This window comes from Manacus vitellinus, unplaced genomic scaffold, assembly GCF_001715985.3.
Source record: "Manacus vitellinus isolate BGI_N305 unplaced genomic scaffold, ASM171598v3 scaffold_16_pilon, whole genome shotgun sequence".
NCBI lineage: Eukaryota > Metazoa > Chordata > Aves > Passeriformes > Pipridae > Manacus > Manacus vitellinus.
This window is the reverse complement of record NW_021939189.1, coordinates 7,153,811-7,172,899: the sequence shown is the minus strand read 5'-3', so window position 1 is coordinate 7,172,899 and position 19,089 is coordinate 7,153,811. Positions and strand designations below refer to the sequence as shown.

The following is a 19,089-nucleotide window of genomic DNA, read 5'->3' as shown; positions in this document are numbered from 1 at the left end:
GAGTGTGCAGCTACAGCCTGTGGTACAAAGGCCGTGGTTTGAATGTGGGAGCAGTTCTTTGCCCATCAGCTGCAGTTCTGACAGCAGTGTTACACCCCCATCTGCAGCAGGGAGCAAGTGCAAAAAGATATCAGTGCAATTAATCTTCTTGCATGCAACACATTTATCAATCCCCATGTGCTTCCCAAGGAGGTAAACATCATTTCCCCTGTTATGCACACAGGTCAGGCAGTTTCTATATATTACTCTTACCTAAATCCCAAAGGATGGTGTTCAGAGTTAGAGCTGCCTGAAAAGCTCATATGCAAGTTGAATTTCAACAAAATATGCAGAAGAAAATATGCAGACTCTGTCAACAATTTTTTTCCTGGTTTCCGTCTATTCCCACTTTTCAACCTTTCTAATGATTGTGCTCCTTCAACACATACATACATAGCCTTTCAACAGGGAATTTAGTGTGAATTGGGCGGAAGATGCTTGTAAATACTGGAGTATTCATTTGTATGCCATGTGTGCACACAATACTGAGCTTAATTGGTACTATTAAATCAGTCTCAAATTGAGAACAATGCATAAACATGCTTGAGAAATGCAAAGCAACATTCTCTTACAGATTCACAATAGACATCTTGATATGAATTTAAAAGGCATTTTTATGTCTAAACGTGCAGGTAGCACTCAGCAGGATTTTTCAAAGCTCTTTTGTATACTGAGGTCAGAACTGCCTTTTAACAGTACAAGTTAATCCATTAACCTGCTGAGAGGTTTTCTGTTATGGTTACATTCCCTTTCATCTTTGCACACCTAAATATCTCTGAAAATCTCAACATTCTTTCAGAAAACTTAGGTCTCACCTGAGTCCCTTCAGTCAATAGCAATAGCCAGTTTTTAATCTGTCTTTTATGCTAAACAAATGCCCATTTTACCCACCATGTGTTGTTGAAACAGAAGGTTGCAAAACACATGAAGAATGTCATTAGAAAGGTACAGTAGTGACTAGTTTTGCCACAGGAAAATATAGTAAGCATGAAGTCTTTGGGAAAATAAATGTTGCAATTGCAGAGCAGGGAGAAAAGCTTATTAATTTCCCTGGGATTTTCAATAAAGGTTTAGCAGGAAAAAGCCATCTTGCTCTTCAATTCCCTCTGCAATTCTGTGGTTTCTGGGGAGATGAGGGGGGAATGGGGATACTGCTGCATTGTGTAATATATATTGAGATATATCTCTGCAGGAAAAAGAGCCAAGGTGTGAAAAGCAGACAGTTTTCACACTGCCCTGCAGCAGCTTTCTGGACATAAGACCTCCAGGCTGCCATAGGGAAGGCAACAGAGTCGTCTGAGGATGTGTGATCAGATTCACACAAAACGAGATAGATGCTGCAAAGGAGGATGCATCTTCTGCAGAAGCTGTCCCTGCAAGCAGGCTGAACCACCACCTCCAACAGCAGCAGAGGCACCACCATCCCAACACCCGCTGTGAATATGTCCTTGTCCTGTCCTCATATCCACAGCTCAGGCAGAAGTAGGACATCTTACTGCAGGAAAGGAAACCTGCAGACTGCAGGTCAGAAATGAGGCTCTCTGCAACCACAGCGCCTCAAGATATCTAGCATTTCAAAGAACAACAGCATATATAAGACAGAAATGGGAATGGCATAGGCAGGGTCCTGAGAAATAATGAGATGTTTATTTATTTCACCAGTATGCACAAGAGTCAGAGAAATAGCTCTATATGCTAGATCACCCATGTTGCCTTCAACACAGCACTTTGCCCAGCTGGTGACTGAGGTTCAACATGCAGGATACATTCAGACTTTGTGAGGATGCAGGAAGACTGCAATGCCAGGGGAAGCCAAAACACAGCCTTGGCTTTCATCCCCACATTTTCAAGCAAGGAGATTTGGACACACCACTCTCAGTTGCAACACAGGTCACTACACCACCATGGAGAGCGTAAGGCTGGTTGTAAAGCAGCATCTGGCTGCTGTGGTTGATCCAGCCAGCCACAGACTTATGAATTTGTTCAGTTGCACATGTATAATTCCTTATTAAGCAATAATCTGGTCACATCTTAGTGCTGGTGCCTGTTCTTCAAAACATTTAGCCAGAGGATTTAAAAGGAAGCGAAAGTCAATAAATGTCACAATGCAGCAAGTACTGGGTCAAATTCTCTTGATATTTGCTGTTTGAAAGCTGCAATGTCACACTGGCATAACTGCAGGGGCTTTTTGAAGCAGTAATTTGCAGAAGCTTAAGTAATAAAAGTTAGGGGTTTGTTTTCCTCTCTCCTTCCATTGGAAAGTTTCCATCTGATATATTCAAGCCAAATTCTGGGATCTGAAAACAGACAATATCAAAGCCAAGGCTGGGAGAACTTCATTTGTATATACAGGAATGAAGTAATAGGGATAAATAATTAAAACACAGTAAAAATTCTGAGCATTACTTGGATGTTTCTGCCACGTGCCCTTGTTTTTTTCTGCACAGTAAAATCTGGAAGGTGGTGAAAGCTGGAATAACCATAGATATGTGTGATTTAAAGCAACAGTGAAAAATAAGGAGGAAATTAAGCTTTTGAGTAGACAGTGAGAACTGTTGTGCCATTGCAATGTATGCCCTATGGTCCACACAACGTCCAGACTGGATCCCTTTAACACAGGATGGGAAGAAACACATGGAGTAGATGTGCCAAAGATATGGGATGGTTGTCTCTTTTGTGTTCTGCAATAATCTGGCTTTTGCTGAGCCTGACAGCAAAATCTCTGTCTCAGAGGCATGACCTTTCCAAGGTTTACACTTCAGGGGGAGTTTCCATTCCCAGGCCCAGAGCTGCAGCCATATTGGGAATCAGCAGCCCTGTTCTTCCTCACCAGTCACTTCCTCAAGTTTTCAGGTTCTCTCCTTCATGTTCCAAGCCCTGTCTCCAAACACATCCCACAGCAGCTCAACTCTGGGTTTATTTACAGATTTTACTGGCATTGCTGCCATTCCAAGTGTTGCCCTGCAGATAAAGAGATCGAGAAGAGCCCTGCCAGTGTTAGTGAGCCAGAGCCCTGTGCAGCAGAGCCTTGTGGCACTGCTGTTACAAAACCTCCTCTCCCCAAAAACTCATTTCATCTGCACTTGGTAAATACTCTAGTATTTATTTTATCTCTTTTATTCTCTATAATCAGTGTTTGATACCTACTCAAAAGAGCCTGAAAGACTGTGAAGGCTTTGGAGATCTCTCTCTCTCCCGTTGGAAATGAGTCTCTTGTGTTGTCTCTGTATCTCTAAAACCAGCTACCCTGCTGCTGCTACAGCTGGTGTGGCTCCAACAGTGCTATCAGGACGGGGAATCCTACTGCAGAAAGGCTGTTGCTAAGGGCTTTGACACTGTGTCATTTAACTCTGCTCAGGGCAGGTCTAATCACTGCTGTGCTTTAAAACCACTGATAGTTCTAGAGACTGGCTTACACTCCACCTGCCAGCATTGCCAGCACTGGTGGAGATGGAAAAAAGCCTCAGCAATCACAGGAAATTCTTAGGGCTGCTTTCCTTGTAGGGACAGCATGGTACAAAGTGCTGCTGTAGAAGCTCTGCACTACTGTTTCCTTTCATTGTTTTTTTCCAAATTTTCCTTGTCTACTTTCGGACCAAAAGCTTTTCTGAGGAGGATTTCATAGCTGCTTTCTGCCCCCTTCATAAGGGGAACAGGCTTCTGGGTGGGAGGAGAAATGGCAATAAACCAAGTCAAAGCCAAAGGAGAAGAGATTCCTGGGCTCTCACACGTGCTGACACTCAAGTGAGTGCCCTCAGCTTTATCTGCTCACTCTCTGGCCTCTATCAGAGATTCACGTCATTACCCAACTCAATGATTTCCAAGGGGGGATTCTTTCATTGTCTCCTTGATACAGGAAAACAAATGCAGGCAAACAGGAAGGCTGGGCACCTGTTCATCACCTCTCCAAGCACATTCAGACAGACTTTGCTAGAAATACCTTTCTGCCAGTCCTCCAGGGCTGCTGGGCTGATGCTTCTTGAAAGCCTTGGCACTTAACATCCACCTCAAACATGTTTACAAGGTCACATAACCATGTTGCTCAATCCTCTCCTCACTCTGCCAGCTCCACATTCACTCCACAGGCCACTTCAACTGCATCCTGCCTGAGCATAAAACCTCTTACAAATTCACTACTGCTTTTCTCTCCCCTTTCTCATTTCCCTTCCTGTCTATCTCTGTCCTTACTGAATGCCTCAGACAGAACTGACTGTACCCTCACTACCTTTAGTAAGGCTAAGAAATATGAGAAATGTGAGGGTTTAGGTGTATGCACTGAGCATATGAAAAGTCTGATCTCAGGTGACTTGCCCACAGTAACACACCATGTCTCAGATTAGCATTTCAGACATGAAAGATCTTTTGTCTCCTACCATCATACTTTTTGCCTTCTTTACTTTTATAGCCCCACCACCACCAGTGCAAAACTTCTCTCTACGCCTCCAGATCAGAAGCAGCTTACACACTCCTCATCCCACAGATAACCCTCCAGCTTCCAGAAGGCATGCCAAACCCTTGATTTCTTCATAAATTATGAAATATTTTGTAATCCTTCTAACTCTGTTTTAATTTCTTTAAATTTTAATTAATTCCACTCTGTTCTTCCTGCACTGCATTTAGTCTTGAGTTAACCTTCTATGGGGGACTATCATATCCAGCTGCAAAAAAACATTATTAACATTAATAATTCATTTAACTATGAGAAACACTCAGAGATGCAACTGATGTATGAAATCAAGTCACACTTCCCATTTGGGTGCGACTGACAGTAGTTTCCAGGGCTATGTGGGATATACCCCTCAGAGAGGTTCTAAAAGGCAGTGACATTGCAATGCAGTGAGGCACTCAAGCGTTAGCTTTAATCTAGAACAAAGACCGAGACTGAGACAGATACAGCAACATGAATAATACTCCCAGAGTGGATAATATGTCCTAAGATGCTTGGGTAGTCCACACTGGGGGCCCTGCTGCAAACCTTAGCAGTTGTTAGCACAATGAGGTAGATTAAAGCTCAGGCAGAGAGAATCTCCCCCCCAGCAAACTCAGAGCTGCCTGCAGTGTAGACATACCCAAAGCCATGATGTGAGGTCAGCCATGAACTGCATCTGCCATAGCCACTGGGTGTGAAAAGTCACGAACTTGAGAACAGCAGCGACTTGCCCTCATACCATCCTTCCAAATATAACCCACTAGCTCACCAAAGGGGAAGAAATAATGGGCAGGCAAAGAAAGGCCTTCAGTTGAAAGCATTGTTTCTCTTTCAAACTGTGACCTGAAATAGATGTAAAACATAAGCTGTAACTAAAAGAAAAAAGCAAACATCTCTTTCAAAATAATAGTCTTACTAAATGAGTTCCCCCCTTTCCATGACATATCAAGTTAAGCTTAGAAGTGGATTTCTCTTTATATAATGCTCATTCACCAATTTTTTCATGCCACATAGGCAGGTACATCTGTGGTAAAACTTCCCATACCAAAGGCTACCAAGAGATGGCACCAGGATTTCTGTGTGCCACTTGTTTGTCCAGACCTGTGGAATAACCTTGGTGGATGGTATTCCTCTCTGCCTCATCAATTCTTCATCTATTTTCAAATCTAACATGAAAGCATCTCTTTTTTCCTTGCCTCTACCTCTTAATTTTCCAATTTCTCCCATCTACTGCTATTAGCAGTACAATGCCAGTAAAATGTAATTCTGAAATGCAACTCTATTTGTTCTGCAAAGCAGCACTGAGATAGCATCAGTCTGAAATGAGATTTTGTAACTTATTATTAATATTAGAACAGGTCATTCTTTGAGAGAAATCACATAGACCGTAAAAAGAACAGAAGAGAAGGAACTGCATGAAACTGGGACACCTTTGGCTCCAAGATAATTTCTTCTATTACAATGGCTCATTGCATTAAATTTGCACAGTAGGGTTTATTTACCTATCTTAGTGACGCAACCATCCCTGCTTCATGTTATCTGAGATTTTAGTCAAGTTGAAGAGACACTTTTTTATAAAAAAATTTTCCAGACAACCCTCTTTCTTTTGTTGCTGGCATCATCTTGTTCAGCACGGTATTTACTAGTTTTATTTAGCAGGAATTCTAGGATAAATCCTATGAGACCAAGGCCAGATGAAAAGCATGTCATTTAGTTGTGACATAGCTCAACAGAAATATTTTGGCCCTTCCTGTAAATTTTCTACAGGGATCAAGTGAACTAAATAGTATCTGCTTATTCTCAAAGCATTGATTAATTCTGACCACATTCCAATAGAATCATGTGTTACTTTCCAATTAAATATCCAGACTGCTCAACATGATTAATGGCAAAACACAGACTAACAAGAGGCATTAAGAATTATCTACTTTTGATCTTCTATCAGGAGCCATTGCCAAATAAACAAAGAACCCATCACAGCAGCTTCCATATCAGGTTGCAAAGGAACCAATCACCATGTCAGTACATTGAGTTTCTTCTCTTTCTCAAAATACTGTCTGGCAATGGCCAGATATGTTGCATATTCTTTTTTAGCAGAGAGCAGCTAAAACTTTAGCCCAGTCCAGGGGATGGAATTGTAGTAAACGTACGTGGTGGTCTACCAGCAAGAAGTTATTCAGGATTAAGGATAGGGAAAATCTAACTGCCTGCTCTGGGGTTTAGAGTACATTTGTGGTTGGATCTCTTCCATGTGCCTCTCCATCATTCTTAACAGAAGAGATAAGTCTAGTGTTGGGGTCATCCCCACGACACGTCTCCTCTCTCTGTCTAAACCAGACATAGCCACTGTCATTCTGGTTTCTTCTGTCGGTTTTAAGGTCACAGGAGGTCACTTGTACAAGCATTTGTTGATGTGGCACCTTGGACACTTTTCAACACTGTGGGCTCAACACTTAGATTTTATCTTGCTTCAAAAGCACCAGTTTCAAGATGAGAAAACAGAATCCCAGTTGTATGCAAAAAAGTGTTCTAAAAAAGCAGAGCAATATATATGTTCCTTTATTCAAAGCCTAATTTGAAGCTACATACAGCCTGTTAACTTATATCTTCATAATTTCCAGGATATTTGTATTCTCCTTGGTCAATCTGGCATAATATCTGATTAAATATGGCTTTTAGCTTTAGATGTGCTCTCCTGATCACCCTGATATTTCTCTCTTCATTTGCATGAGTTCTGCTTTCTATACTCCAGTAAAAATCTTCCTTTCAGCTCACCCTGTGACAGAAGTATGTGGTACAGGAATCACTTCAAGACCATAGCAACCGTGCCATCATTATTCTTGCACGTTTCAGATTCACAGGTCATTCCACACCTCAAATCACTCCTGAGCCTTTATCAGCAAAGAAAAGATGCACAACTTGTGATATTCTCCTTCCTCCTGGGTTTTGAGCCCTGACACCAGTTGGAGAGGACACCATTTTCTGAATCTCTCTCAGCAACCATCTGCCTGACCCAGGCTTGAATACCCATCATGCTACTTCCAAGTTGCCCACTCCAGACTCATCCTCCACTTCACAGAGAAATAAACATTTTTAAGACACCTCACTTTCTGGAGGCAAACACTTGCCACAGGTGAAGAGAATTTGCTTCTTTTCCCTTTAGTATGTGAGGAATCCAGATATCCACCTCAGGTGGAATAGAGTTACACCGAAGGATTTCCTCCCTTTAATGAAAAGGGAGATTATCAGCAAGCCTCTGAGGAGCTGGGACTATCCAATAAGCACCAAACATAAGAAGAATTGTGATCAAATGTCAGAAGTGGTTAATGCTGGACATGAGCAAAGGCAGATAATTTCTGCATATCACATTTTCTAGTGAATTAATTTGGCGCCATTCCCAGACCTTTTTTATTCACTTTCCACTTTTAATTAAGTAGTCAAACTTTACTGGAACAGCCCAGTGTAGAAAGCCAAGTATTGTGAATACTCACAGAAAGAGTTTTTATTTCTGACAAATACTCACTCTTGTTGCAATCTCTCATACAAGGTTTATGTGAACAATTACCATGAGCCACTCTGCTCAGTATGATAAATAGATGTACTCATAGAGCTTTGAGAAATAAAGACATTTTAAAAGACTCTTCAAATTGCTTTAATAAAACTGCCCACCAATCTTTTAACAGAAGAAAAAGGAAACATAATGGAGGGAACGACACAGACACTTGTCATCCCACCATTTGCCATTTTCTAAAGCACAGGTCTTCCTCATATGAAAGGAGAATAAAACCTGGTTCTTTATTTTCAGCCACTTTGATACTTTATCTTCAACTTGAGGAGTCCTAGAAGAGCCTGCACATCACGTAGGCACAAACACACAGCCTCCAAAGCCATTGATGAGGATACCTAATACTTGACAACCTGGAGAACCATATGGAAGAGACCCAGATCCTGGTTGACTAGAGGACAAACTTCTTCCACTGTCACATTCCACATCCTACAACACATCCAAATATCTCTCAGAACAAGTAAGCTGGGAAAACAAGCAACAGTGTTGAAAGGGACACTGGAAAGCAGAAGGGTAGAAGCTATGGAACAAATGGGGAGTAATTAAGATGAAAGGTGAAAAGAGCAGTGACCATTGCACTGTGTGGGGCATCAGAGATGCTACATTAGAGAAGGTGTTGATGGAGTGAAGATTTGAGCGTCCCACACACACTCATATCAGATATCCCAGCTACTGACATAAACAGAGCTGAAACAGAACATCATCTGGTTTTATTTTAAACTGTCCCTGTAAAAGGTATCAGAAAACCTTTTCCGCAGCACAGCATCATGAGAGAAGGGCAAGGCAGCCCTGAGTCTCTGACTCACTTGGATTTCATGGTGGTTAATTCAAGAGATCTCTATACCTCAGAGAGTTTTGTGGTGTTTTCCATGTAGCTTTTACCTCAGATATGGGTAGTTCTGGAAAGATCTACAATTATGGCACCAGCAACCTGAAGACCTCAAATGCCTAACTAAAGCCTATAAAGTCCATGAGTCACAGTCCCAGGGGAATCAGAGATACTTGGCATATACCCAGAGAAGGTCAATTGGAGCATGGGGAGACTATTTCTAAATAACCCAGAGCTTTGCCACTGGGAAAAATAAATAGAACTCTGTATCTAGTTTCCACATCTTAGCTGGCTAAATAAATAGCTCTCACAGGGCACTCTCCAGGGCAGATTCTTAAAGTGACCTTGGTCCTGCTGCTGCCCAGAACAGGGGAACACGAGTGTACCCACAAGAGAAGTGGTGCATTTTCAATGCTGCATTCCTGGCAGCTGATCAGAGAGCAAGAGTAATCTCAGCTCCCACAGTTGCCAGCTGTTCCTTCCCAGCAGAAAGGCAAACCATGGTGGCACATAGTTATGAAGTGGAGAGAAGGTATCAAGAGCAAATACAAAGTGAGGCTCAGAGGACTTCAGGGACGACACTGGAGTTTTCCTCTGTAGGCAGGTTATAGACTAGTGTTCTCTACGAGTTCCATACCAATACCAAAAAAGACGCAGATGTTTTTGTGAGCAACTACACCAAAATACCCCACTCCAGATTTCAGCACAGCCACAGCAACTATGGGAAGATCTGCACCAGTGTCAGATTGCCAGGAGCACACGCTGGGCTAGACAAAGCACATGACTCTTTTTATCCTTTCTCCCAATCTCAGAAAACCCACCTATAAGCTCCCTACCCCAGTCACTTCACAAATTTATGGCTAGAGCAACTCAAAACATAGAAGGACAATTTCACATGTACCCACCTCAATTTCTGATGAACTGTAAAGATGCTTGGGATTTTCATAGCATAGCTATCTGAGGCATTTCCTAAAACTGGGAAAGAAGACCTGTAGCCCACCCTACAGTCTATACTTCTAGTCTCAAGACCTAAATTCTTGTCAAAATCTCCTGGAGCCACTTTCCCCAGTGAGAGCAGTGCTCCCAAATGGACTGCAAGCAAGAACAATTTCTACTGAATAGTAAGAAATTGGTGTTGTAAACTGGGTTGCAAGTGTGAATTAAAACAAAACAGGTTTGTGTTGTTCTTCTGATGTGAAACAGACTGTCTCCACTCTGCCACTGACCTTCTCGGGCGCCCCCAGTTACAAAACAAAAGGCCCAGCTCTTAACCTTGGCCAGGCCAGCTGAGTGGCCACCAGGCCTCAGCTGATTTACAGTTCTTGTTCATTAGACCACATGTAAATGAGAGCCAAATCACCTTTTCTGTGAGCTAGGTCACAGAAAGATTTTATGCTCTGATTGCACACTCATACAAATATGTTTTAAGAAAAGCACAAATATTTTAGGAAATAAAAAGATAAATAGGAAACTGAACTAGCAATGACAAGCTCAGGTAGACAACAATTAATGTATGAGATACCTTTTTTCAAAGGGAAAATAAAAGCTTTTCAGTAATAAATAAAAAGGCTTATTAGCAATAAACCTGAGGTTTTACTGAGAATAATTTTGAGTTTGCTCTTCTGATGTGTCTCTGTGTCCCGAATGGAAAAAAGGTCCACTGAAGAGTTTAAAACAATTCTTGTATATCAGAAAAAAGGAAGAAAAAGCTAAATATTGCATATTGACAATCCAGAATAATTGAAAACAAAAGCAATGTGTTTCTCTGAAGGCTGTTTCTTTCTCTTTCTTCTTATAAGTGAGTATTCTAGACTACTTTGCAGCCTACATTACAGCAACCCTCAGCACTCACTGCATCTCCAAATGAATTTCAACAAAAAGCCAGGCTAGAAATGTGTGACAGATACCAAGTTTTTCACTTTCCCCAGAGGAAACATCAAATGGAAAAAAGCACTTTTGCACAAAATTTATTTTAAAAACCTTTATGCAGCCAGTCCTGTTGCTTAACAGGGAACTGATACAGGCAAAAGTCCTATTACACACAGATCCTGACCTATAAGGCTACCATAGAAGTAGAACTAACACTATTCTAATCATAGCCAACACTTCCATAGGAAAGAAACCAGGGAATTGAGTGGAATTTGCTTAGTTAAGCATGGGCTTGGACCCATCAGTCATTTTTGGCTGCCTCAGAATTCAAGCCCAGCTCTGGGTCTAACTCATCCTGGGCACCCCTGTCATACACAAAGCAGTTCTCCCGGCTCCCTAAATCTCAGAATTATAACATGAGGTCTTAGGGGAATGTTGAAGGATGCTCAGATATCCTAGAAATAATACTGTAGCAATAATATTCTTTGAGTTCCTCTCTGTTGGAAACATTCTGGTATCACATTTTTGGACGGACCACGTAGAGGAGTCTCAGGTACTCTAAGAGAGAACGGAAGTTGTGAAGCGCTTCCAGGTACTTAGCACTGTACTAGAAAGCCAAAAGCATAGGCTAAAAGTGAGTTGTCTCCCATCAACAAGGCAGCTGCAATTCAAATTCCTTCCCATGCAATGTATTGTGTAACTGGTGATACTGGGAGAGCTAGTATCAGTCTTTGGTGGTAGCATCAGGATGGACATTATTTACTGGTACCCTCACCCAGAATGACTGGCCTCCACTTCAACCACAACTAAGTAAGCAGTGGCCAAACTGTTGTGCCGTGTCTGTCCATCCCTCTCACCTACACACGATGCTCAGCCTGGAACTGCTTCCTCAGTGGTCACCAGCCATGGACCTCACCCATGTCAGGTCCATGCAGAAGCCAAAGCCAACTGAATGCTGCCATGTCCTTGCTGAGATGTGCATGAGGAAGTAGAGTGTGCTCCACAAACCACTGCATGTCTCAGCAGGAGAACTGGCAGGTTCTGTGTTGCTTAAGCAAATGGGATTGTGTGGGCACAGCTCACAGCAGTAAATTCTTCCTCCTGTTTTTAAAGAGCAAGTCACAGAAATGTGTCCTCCTGCAGTGTTTTCCACATTACGAAGTTTGCCTTGAAAGGCATCTGAAGAAGTGGTCATTTGGCATTAAGATGGAGATATAAAATGGACTTGCTGTCTTCAGAAAAGAACTATTTGAAATATGTGGGATGGGCTTAAAATCAGATGCAGATTAATACTAGTAAGAACTGTCATACTTCAAAAATATCATGATGACTTGCATATCATCATGACTGTCTGGAAAAGGAGGATGAGGCAAGTACTGCCACGATTCCACTGTACCTGCCCCCAAGGCTGGTGGTGGCAGGAGGTTCTTGCTAAGGGGTAAATGGGAGCGGTTTTTCTGCTGCCAGCACAAGCTTCTCAAAACCCAGTCATGGCTGGGGAACAAAGGAAGATACCTTGCAATCAAATTGCCATCCCTGTATAGGGTACACTACAAACAAATGGCCACCAGCATGAATCATATGATGAATCATGGCATTAATGTGTCCTTCAGGGAACTATTTCTGCCTCTTAAAAAACCCTGCAGATTTAAAGTGAGTGGAAACTGCATACATTTCTGATTTCTATGCCTCTTCAAGTGGAACCAAAATTTTATTTCTTGCTGTCCTGGAAAGATGAGTTCCCTGGGGCTACTGCCTACCTGACCGTCCTGACGTGTCTCTTGCTGTAGGGAGTGATGACTTTGAAAAGCAGCTCCATGGCTCCATTGATGCCAAGCATAGTTCCTGTGGTAACTAAGGCAATAAAAGAAAAAAACAGTCAGCTCTGAAGCAGGCAGTCTGTTAATGTGTTTTAGAGGAGATGTGGGGAAGGGAGTAGCTGCCCCTGAGGCTGTGAACTCTCTGGGCTCCCATCTGGACTCCACAGGTCACCTTACAAACACAGAAAGTGAAGCATAAAGCTGTCTGTGGATGCAACCAGAGCCAAGATCAGGTGAAAAAGAAGTCCTGCAGCTCTTTCTCAAGTTCCCCAAAGCCCCTTTTCCTGTAGATATTGTACTCTCCAGACAACAAATTGTAATTAAATAAGGTCTTCTCCCAGAAAAATGACAAATTCATCCCACATTTTCTACATGCAACTCCATGAGGACACTTCATTTCATAGGGTCTTGGAGGGCAGAGTTTTCTTTCTCTGCTATTATTCAGCAGGATCGGAGTGAGTTTTGGGGGCAGGGGTGCTTCTGAATGCAGCTTAATTTCATCTAGGTCAATATTCCCTTTAATCCTTTGCTTCTTAACACACTAGGAACTTTCATAGATAAATTTTACAATCAATTCCAAAAATGCCTGATGCATAAACTAGGTGTTTAGCAAGACTTCCCTACTATGAGACAGCATCTCTGTGTAATGAAGGGACAAAAAACAGGCCTGAAATATTAAATGCAAGCGACCAAGGTGAAAGGATCAGTAATCAACAGCAGCCAGAGGAGCTGGCTGCCTTCCCACTGCTGGGTTTTGGCTGTTTTGTAGATATCTCCCAGTGGTCATCAGAGAGCTGCCAGAGGGCCCATCATCTCCTCTCATCCTACCGTGTCCCTGCCAAGCTCTCCTGTGATGGAAAGCTTTGCAAGGCTTGCCAACTACATTCACACTTGCCTGTAATTCATTAGAGACAGGGTGGTGGACAAGGCTGTTTGAATTCATCCTACCCCAGAGCAGGACATGGGCAGCCAGACACATCTGGTTATAGTGAAAGGAGCAACTCAGAGTGAAGAACTGGTTCATGAGATGAGACAAGCACTCATCTTTTTTGCTTTCGTACCTAAGCACTCAGAGTATAATATGCTTCTGAATTCCCTATAGTTCCACTCCATAAACATAATTTTTAAGGTTGGGAACATGTAATCCCCTAGTTTGGTACCACATCCACATGGACTTTCACCTAACTTCCCCTGCATCTTGCCAGCTGGGCCACAGAGTCCACAAAGCCAAAGTTACTCATGGAGGGGAAGCACATCTGGAGAGTGCAGGAGGTATCTGGAGAATAATAGACTTGCTCCAGCAAAGGTGCAGAGCTGGGGTTCTGGGGTCTGACATTAACAGAAAGGAGGTCAGGCTGCAATGTGCATCCTAAAACCTCTGCAAAAACTGCAGCTGAACTGGAATGCAGGTGCACTGAAGCAGGGAGCTGGGAAGTGTGTAGATCATATTTTAGGTGGGAGGCAGCCCAGGGTCACTGTGCAGCTGTGAAACCCAAATAAAGGCACGTTTCATCTTCTGGCCTTGGCTGCATTTTCAGCCACACTCAGCCTTTCAAATACTGCTTATCATGGGTAGAGGGGTTGAGTGTTGAGGTTTGGATGCTTGCCTGAGAAAGCCCATTGCATGAAAGTAACTCCTGTACATAGAGAAGGGACCTGCAGGGCAGGGCGCCAGGAGTGCTAAATCTCAGGATGCATATATTAGACTCAGACAGGATGCTGGGTGAGGGATGTGGAGAAGGAGAGGAAAGGGTTAGAGTGAGTAAAGGGAAATTTGTGCTGACAAGCTCAGTGCTTCATAGCAGGGAAAGCCTGTATGAATCTCTAATGATCCCAGGAGAGAATACTGGAAATCCCATTGCCTGAATCATTTAACATGAGGGCATTGCCAACCAAGAAAAGCTGGGAGAGTGCACGGGTGGGAGAATATTAGACAGAAGACCAGGATCTAATATCTGCTTCCTGGGGGACCTTGAATGTGTCACTGATTTTTCTCTCACTCTGCTTCTCCACCCATTTTTCCTTCCTTGTGGAGCTGCTCTGAGGATCAATACAATCAACAGTAGTGAGACATTTGGCTGTTATGGTAATGGGAGCTGCATAGAGACTTAAAGTACCCAAATCTCAGAGCAAAAGAATTGACTGTCTTTTTTTTAGAATAGGAGATCATTGCCATGAATATTTTTCACTACAGTACTTTTATTTCCATAGTCTGTAGATGAAATGCACTGTAAAGGCTGCATAGGCCCCTCGAGGAGCCCCTTTTTCTATGGTTGTTCTGGCTTTTGTACCTGATTCTGTACATTAATGGTGCATGCAGACACTAACCTTATCAGGACTAATGTTTCTTTGCATTGAAATGACTAAAGAAGAACTCTGGCAGCTATCACACAGAGAAAAAGAGGAAAATCCTGGCACTCACCATTAGAAGCACAAACCCTCAGGACCCAGAGGCAGTGGGTGAGGGGCAGGTGGTGGTCCAGGTTTCTTCTTGTCAAGCTCAGTATTATATCAGTGGCTTCTGCCTTCTGCACTTTCAGGCCAAACTTCCTATCTGTGAAAAGCAAATAAGAATCAAACTATTGCAAAGACCAGGTCTTTGCAGCAGTGCTGATAAACATATTTGCACCAAAACTTGTAACTCAAGATCTCATAACAAAGGCATTCATTTGTATCAATGAGTTAAACCAGCATTAATCCCACCAAAAACAGGAAAATATGGGATTGCCTGCAGTCATCATATACAAATCATAGAATAGTTTGGGTAGAAAGGGACCTTTAAAGCCCACCTAGTCCAACTCCCCAGCAATGAGTTGCACTAGAACAGGTTACTCAGAGCCCCATCCAACCTGACCTTGAATGTTTCCAGACATGGGGCATCCATCACCTCTTTGGACAATCCGTGCCAGTGCCTCACCACCTTCACCATAAAAGTATTTCTTCCTTATATCCTGTCTGAATCTATCCTCTTTCAGTTTAAAACCATTACTCCGTGTCCGATAGCAACAGGCCCTACTAAAAAGTCTGTCCCCACCTTTCTTGTAAGCCCCCTTTAACTACTGGAAGGCCACAATAAGGTCACCCTCAGTTTTGAGCCCCCCACCCAAGAGACCCCCCCATCACCCCGCAGTACCTCGTTGGCCAACCCTGGCCAGCAGACGCAGCAGGGGCAGGAGGGTGCTGTGGTCGGGGGGCTCGGCCCGGGCGGCGGCAGAGAGGGCAGTGAGCAACGCCTCACTGCCCCCTTTGCTGATCACATAGTGGATCCTCCGCCCAGTCCCTGGGGAAAAGAGAACAAACCGCTCAGAGCATCCCTTCCCTGAGCCGCAGCTACCACAAACCCTCAGCACACAGTTTCCATGGCCTTTCAACAGTATTTTAGGGCTATAAATCCAAGGGCATTTGCAGAATTGGCCGTGGATCTCAGGTGCCCCTGGCCTGGAGACACGGCTAATGGCTGTGTGGTGGAACTATGTGCTCTGCTGCCTGTTACTACAACAGGCATTGTCTTCCCAAACCCACATGATGCAAAAGTTTTTTGCTGTGCATTGAAATGTGGTAGAGAGGAATAAGCAGAGACACCGACAGGTTTCAAAGGAGCAGAAGGCTCAGTGATCTTTTCTTAGATATTGGAAATTAAACAAGGAAAGGACTAAAGCTGCAACGGGCTTCTGCCAAATGAAAAGGAAGCCTAGGGAAGCCTTGGAGACAGCTTTCATATAAATCTAGGTCTCCAAAGAGACCACAGTCTAATCCTGTGAGCCCCACTGTGTTAACAAATATTGACCCATGGGCGACTTGGGCAGCGACTTCAGGCTCTGTAGTTGGAGGATGCTACTTGTTCAATTCCTGGAGGGGGGCAGTGCCTCCTATCTCCATGTAGACAATCCTTCCACCCAGCTGAGGAACGGGGCAGCAGGGCTCCAAAAGAGAGGCCCAGATGGACAGACGATGCCTGTGGTGGGACTTAAGCAGTGAGGAACCCAAGAAGCTCCAGCGCTCACCACTGTAGCTCCCACTGACTGGCAGCTTGGCTTGGGAGTTGTTTAGCAAATGACATTTTTATGTGGAGGAAGGAAAAGAAACTCTCTTATCTTTTTTCAGTTCTTTTGTTAATTCACTTATTTTTTTGATGTGGCCTGGGCACATGCAGTGATATCTCTTCCCTGCAGGCCAAGGTGTAGGTGCTTTCTGGGGAGAGAGTCCATTAGAGAGTCCCTGGGCTCTGGGAAATCAAGCTCTTCGTCCTGTCTCACAGCCCTGTCTCCAATGGTACTGGTGAATATCTCTAGTGGTTGACTGACAGGGATTATGAAGTGCTTCGAAACCCATGATCATCTTTTAACAACAAAAAAAAAAAATTGAAACTTTCTCTGGGTCTTTTTTTTTTTTTTAACTCACTGAATAAGCTCACTTTTCCAAACATAGGAGTAGTGACTGCTGATCTATACATACAATTCATATTTTATTCACCTTGCAAACACCTGGCCAAGTTTATGCAGGAATGAATTCCCTGACCTGCTTGAGGACCCCTTTCTTACCACAGTCCACAGCCATTGTCCCAGACCTCTGTTTCCTTACCCAGAGACAGCAAGTCGGTGAGGACACTGAGAATGTTCAGGATGACATCCTTGTCACAGGAGCTCTGAAATGAAAACACACCAAATTCAAGAATCAGTTCAGAACAGTGAACTTCATGCTGCACAGGGTTGCAGTGTGTCATGCAGTGCAGAGGCACTGAGATCCTTGTTTGGATACTGAGCACTTTCTGTGCCATCTGGCCAGTGAATTTGTTGAAACATATTGGTAACACATTTTAAAAGCCTCTGACAGATCACACTACACAATATTTAATACACGGTAGCATTTCTGTAGAATTTACATACAAATTCTAAATTAAAGCTCTCCTTTTTGGTTTGAGCTGGCTACCTCAAAGTTGAGGAAATTCTATATCACATAGAAATGTTAAATGCGAGGTGGTTTTCCATGACACCATCTCTTATTACTGGCAATTGAAGAACAAAATATTTAAATTACATTAATCCAATTTACAAGAAAATTCTCCTGTCTTTGCAGCTACAACCATGTGAAAGTTTTGAATTTGAAGAGCAGAAAAATGTCCTAAATTTATTTTTAGACTAATATAATTTAATTTGAAGACCAAATAACAACCACACTTTAACATCACATATTCTGCATTAGAGTCACTTTAAATTTTGCACTAGAGGAAATAAGATATACTGTACTTGAGGAGAAAACAACACATAATATTGACCATTCATCTGTGTGATACTTTAGACCCCTTCTTTAATCCTGCTCCAAACAGATTTCACTGCTGTGATTGAAGAATTAATCACCAGTCTGCATTGCTGCATGAGGGATTTGGGTTAAGTTCTGGATATCGTAATTTCTGAACAGATACAACACAATACAAATTCCCAATATAACAGAAAGCTTACATTTGTGTAGCCGTGGTCCCAAAGAACCTCAGGATCATATAAACTATAATAGAATAACTTTATCTCCAATTAAATTATGACAATAGGATAATATCTTAAAAATATATGGCTCCTATATTTCTAAACATGGAACTGCTTCAGAAATTTAACCTACTTGTATCTATTCTGGATATATGGGATCATTTTACCAGCCAAATTGATTCAACCATCCTCTGACATATTTAACATTATGCAACTGAATATTTAAGACAAGGAATTGAGAAGTAACATCTAGCAAAAAGAAACTCTAGAAAGAATATGAGGGAAATCTAATTCAGGTCTGTAATAATGGCTACTAATTCAAATGGACACTTTTTTACCAGTATATTCCTGAGAAAGTCACAGCATAAGCTGACATGGTGCTGAGGGTTGTGTAGTTAATTAAGGAGCTGTAGTGCATACCTCCTCCTTTTTTTTAGTTGGGGAGGGTATGCATGGAGTGCAACATAGGGATGAAGCAGGAAAATGGTCAGTCTTCAGTCAGAGCAGGTGACTGTCAGCCTGGAGAAACAGATTTCCTTCTCTGTCACAGAAATCCTGTAGGATGCTCAGCAGCTCCCTTCAGCCAAATCTTCTGTATTGGCAAACTGTATGTGCCATTTTCTGCACAAAATATCTACATTAGTGCCGATGTTTCCTAGCTTATGTGTGCTAAACATTGTGTGTATTCTTAGATTTCTTTTTTTTAATCACAGTTATTAAAAATCTCCAAATCTCTGAAAACCAGACGTCCCATCACACTGGTGTCAGTCAATTACCAGTGCTATCAAACTTTCACTGCTCAGTACATATTTCATAGTGGCATAAGTGAGGAACAGGGACAAGAGTATCAGCAGGGGAGTGAGAGAAAAGAACAAGATGTGGTTGGGGAAGGGGAAGGAAGAAAGGAAGAAAGAGGAGTCAGGTGAGGATGAGAGATTGGAGCAAACAGGCAGAGAATCACTTCTGAAATGGGGACTCAGGGGAGGAGTGTCTGTGAGCACTGCTGCCTTTCTAAAGGCTCGCCTTACTCTTGCTCTTAGCTAAAATCCACAGGCAAA

The 19,089-nt window shown here is 42.7% G+C and overlaps 1 protein-coding gene across 1 annotated transcript in view; it reads right to left on the bottom strand.

Annotated features, from left to right (window-relative positions):
• The window catches only part of AGBL1 (ATP/GTP binding protein like 1), a 267,905-nt gene that overhangs the window by 231,492 nt on the left and 17,324 nt on the right, over positions 1–19,089 (bottom strand). The window contains exons 2-5 of the mRNA XM_029958844.1: positions 17,133–17,196; positions 15,685–15,831; positions 14,974–15,105; positions 12,492–12,585 (exon numbers count right to left, since the gene is read on the bottom strand). Coding sequence (XP_029814704.1) covers positions 12,492–12,585; positions 14,974–15,105; positions 15,685–15,831; positions 17,133–17,196 — 437 coding nt within the window. The remainder of the gene's footprint in view (positions 1–12,491; positions 12,586–14,973; positions 15,106–15,684; positions 15,832–17,132; positions 17,197–19,089) is intronic.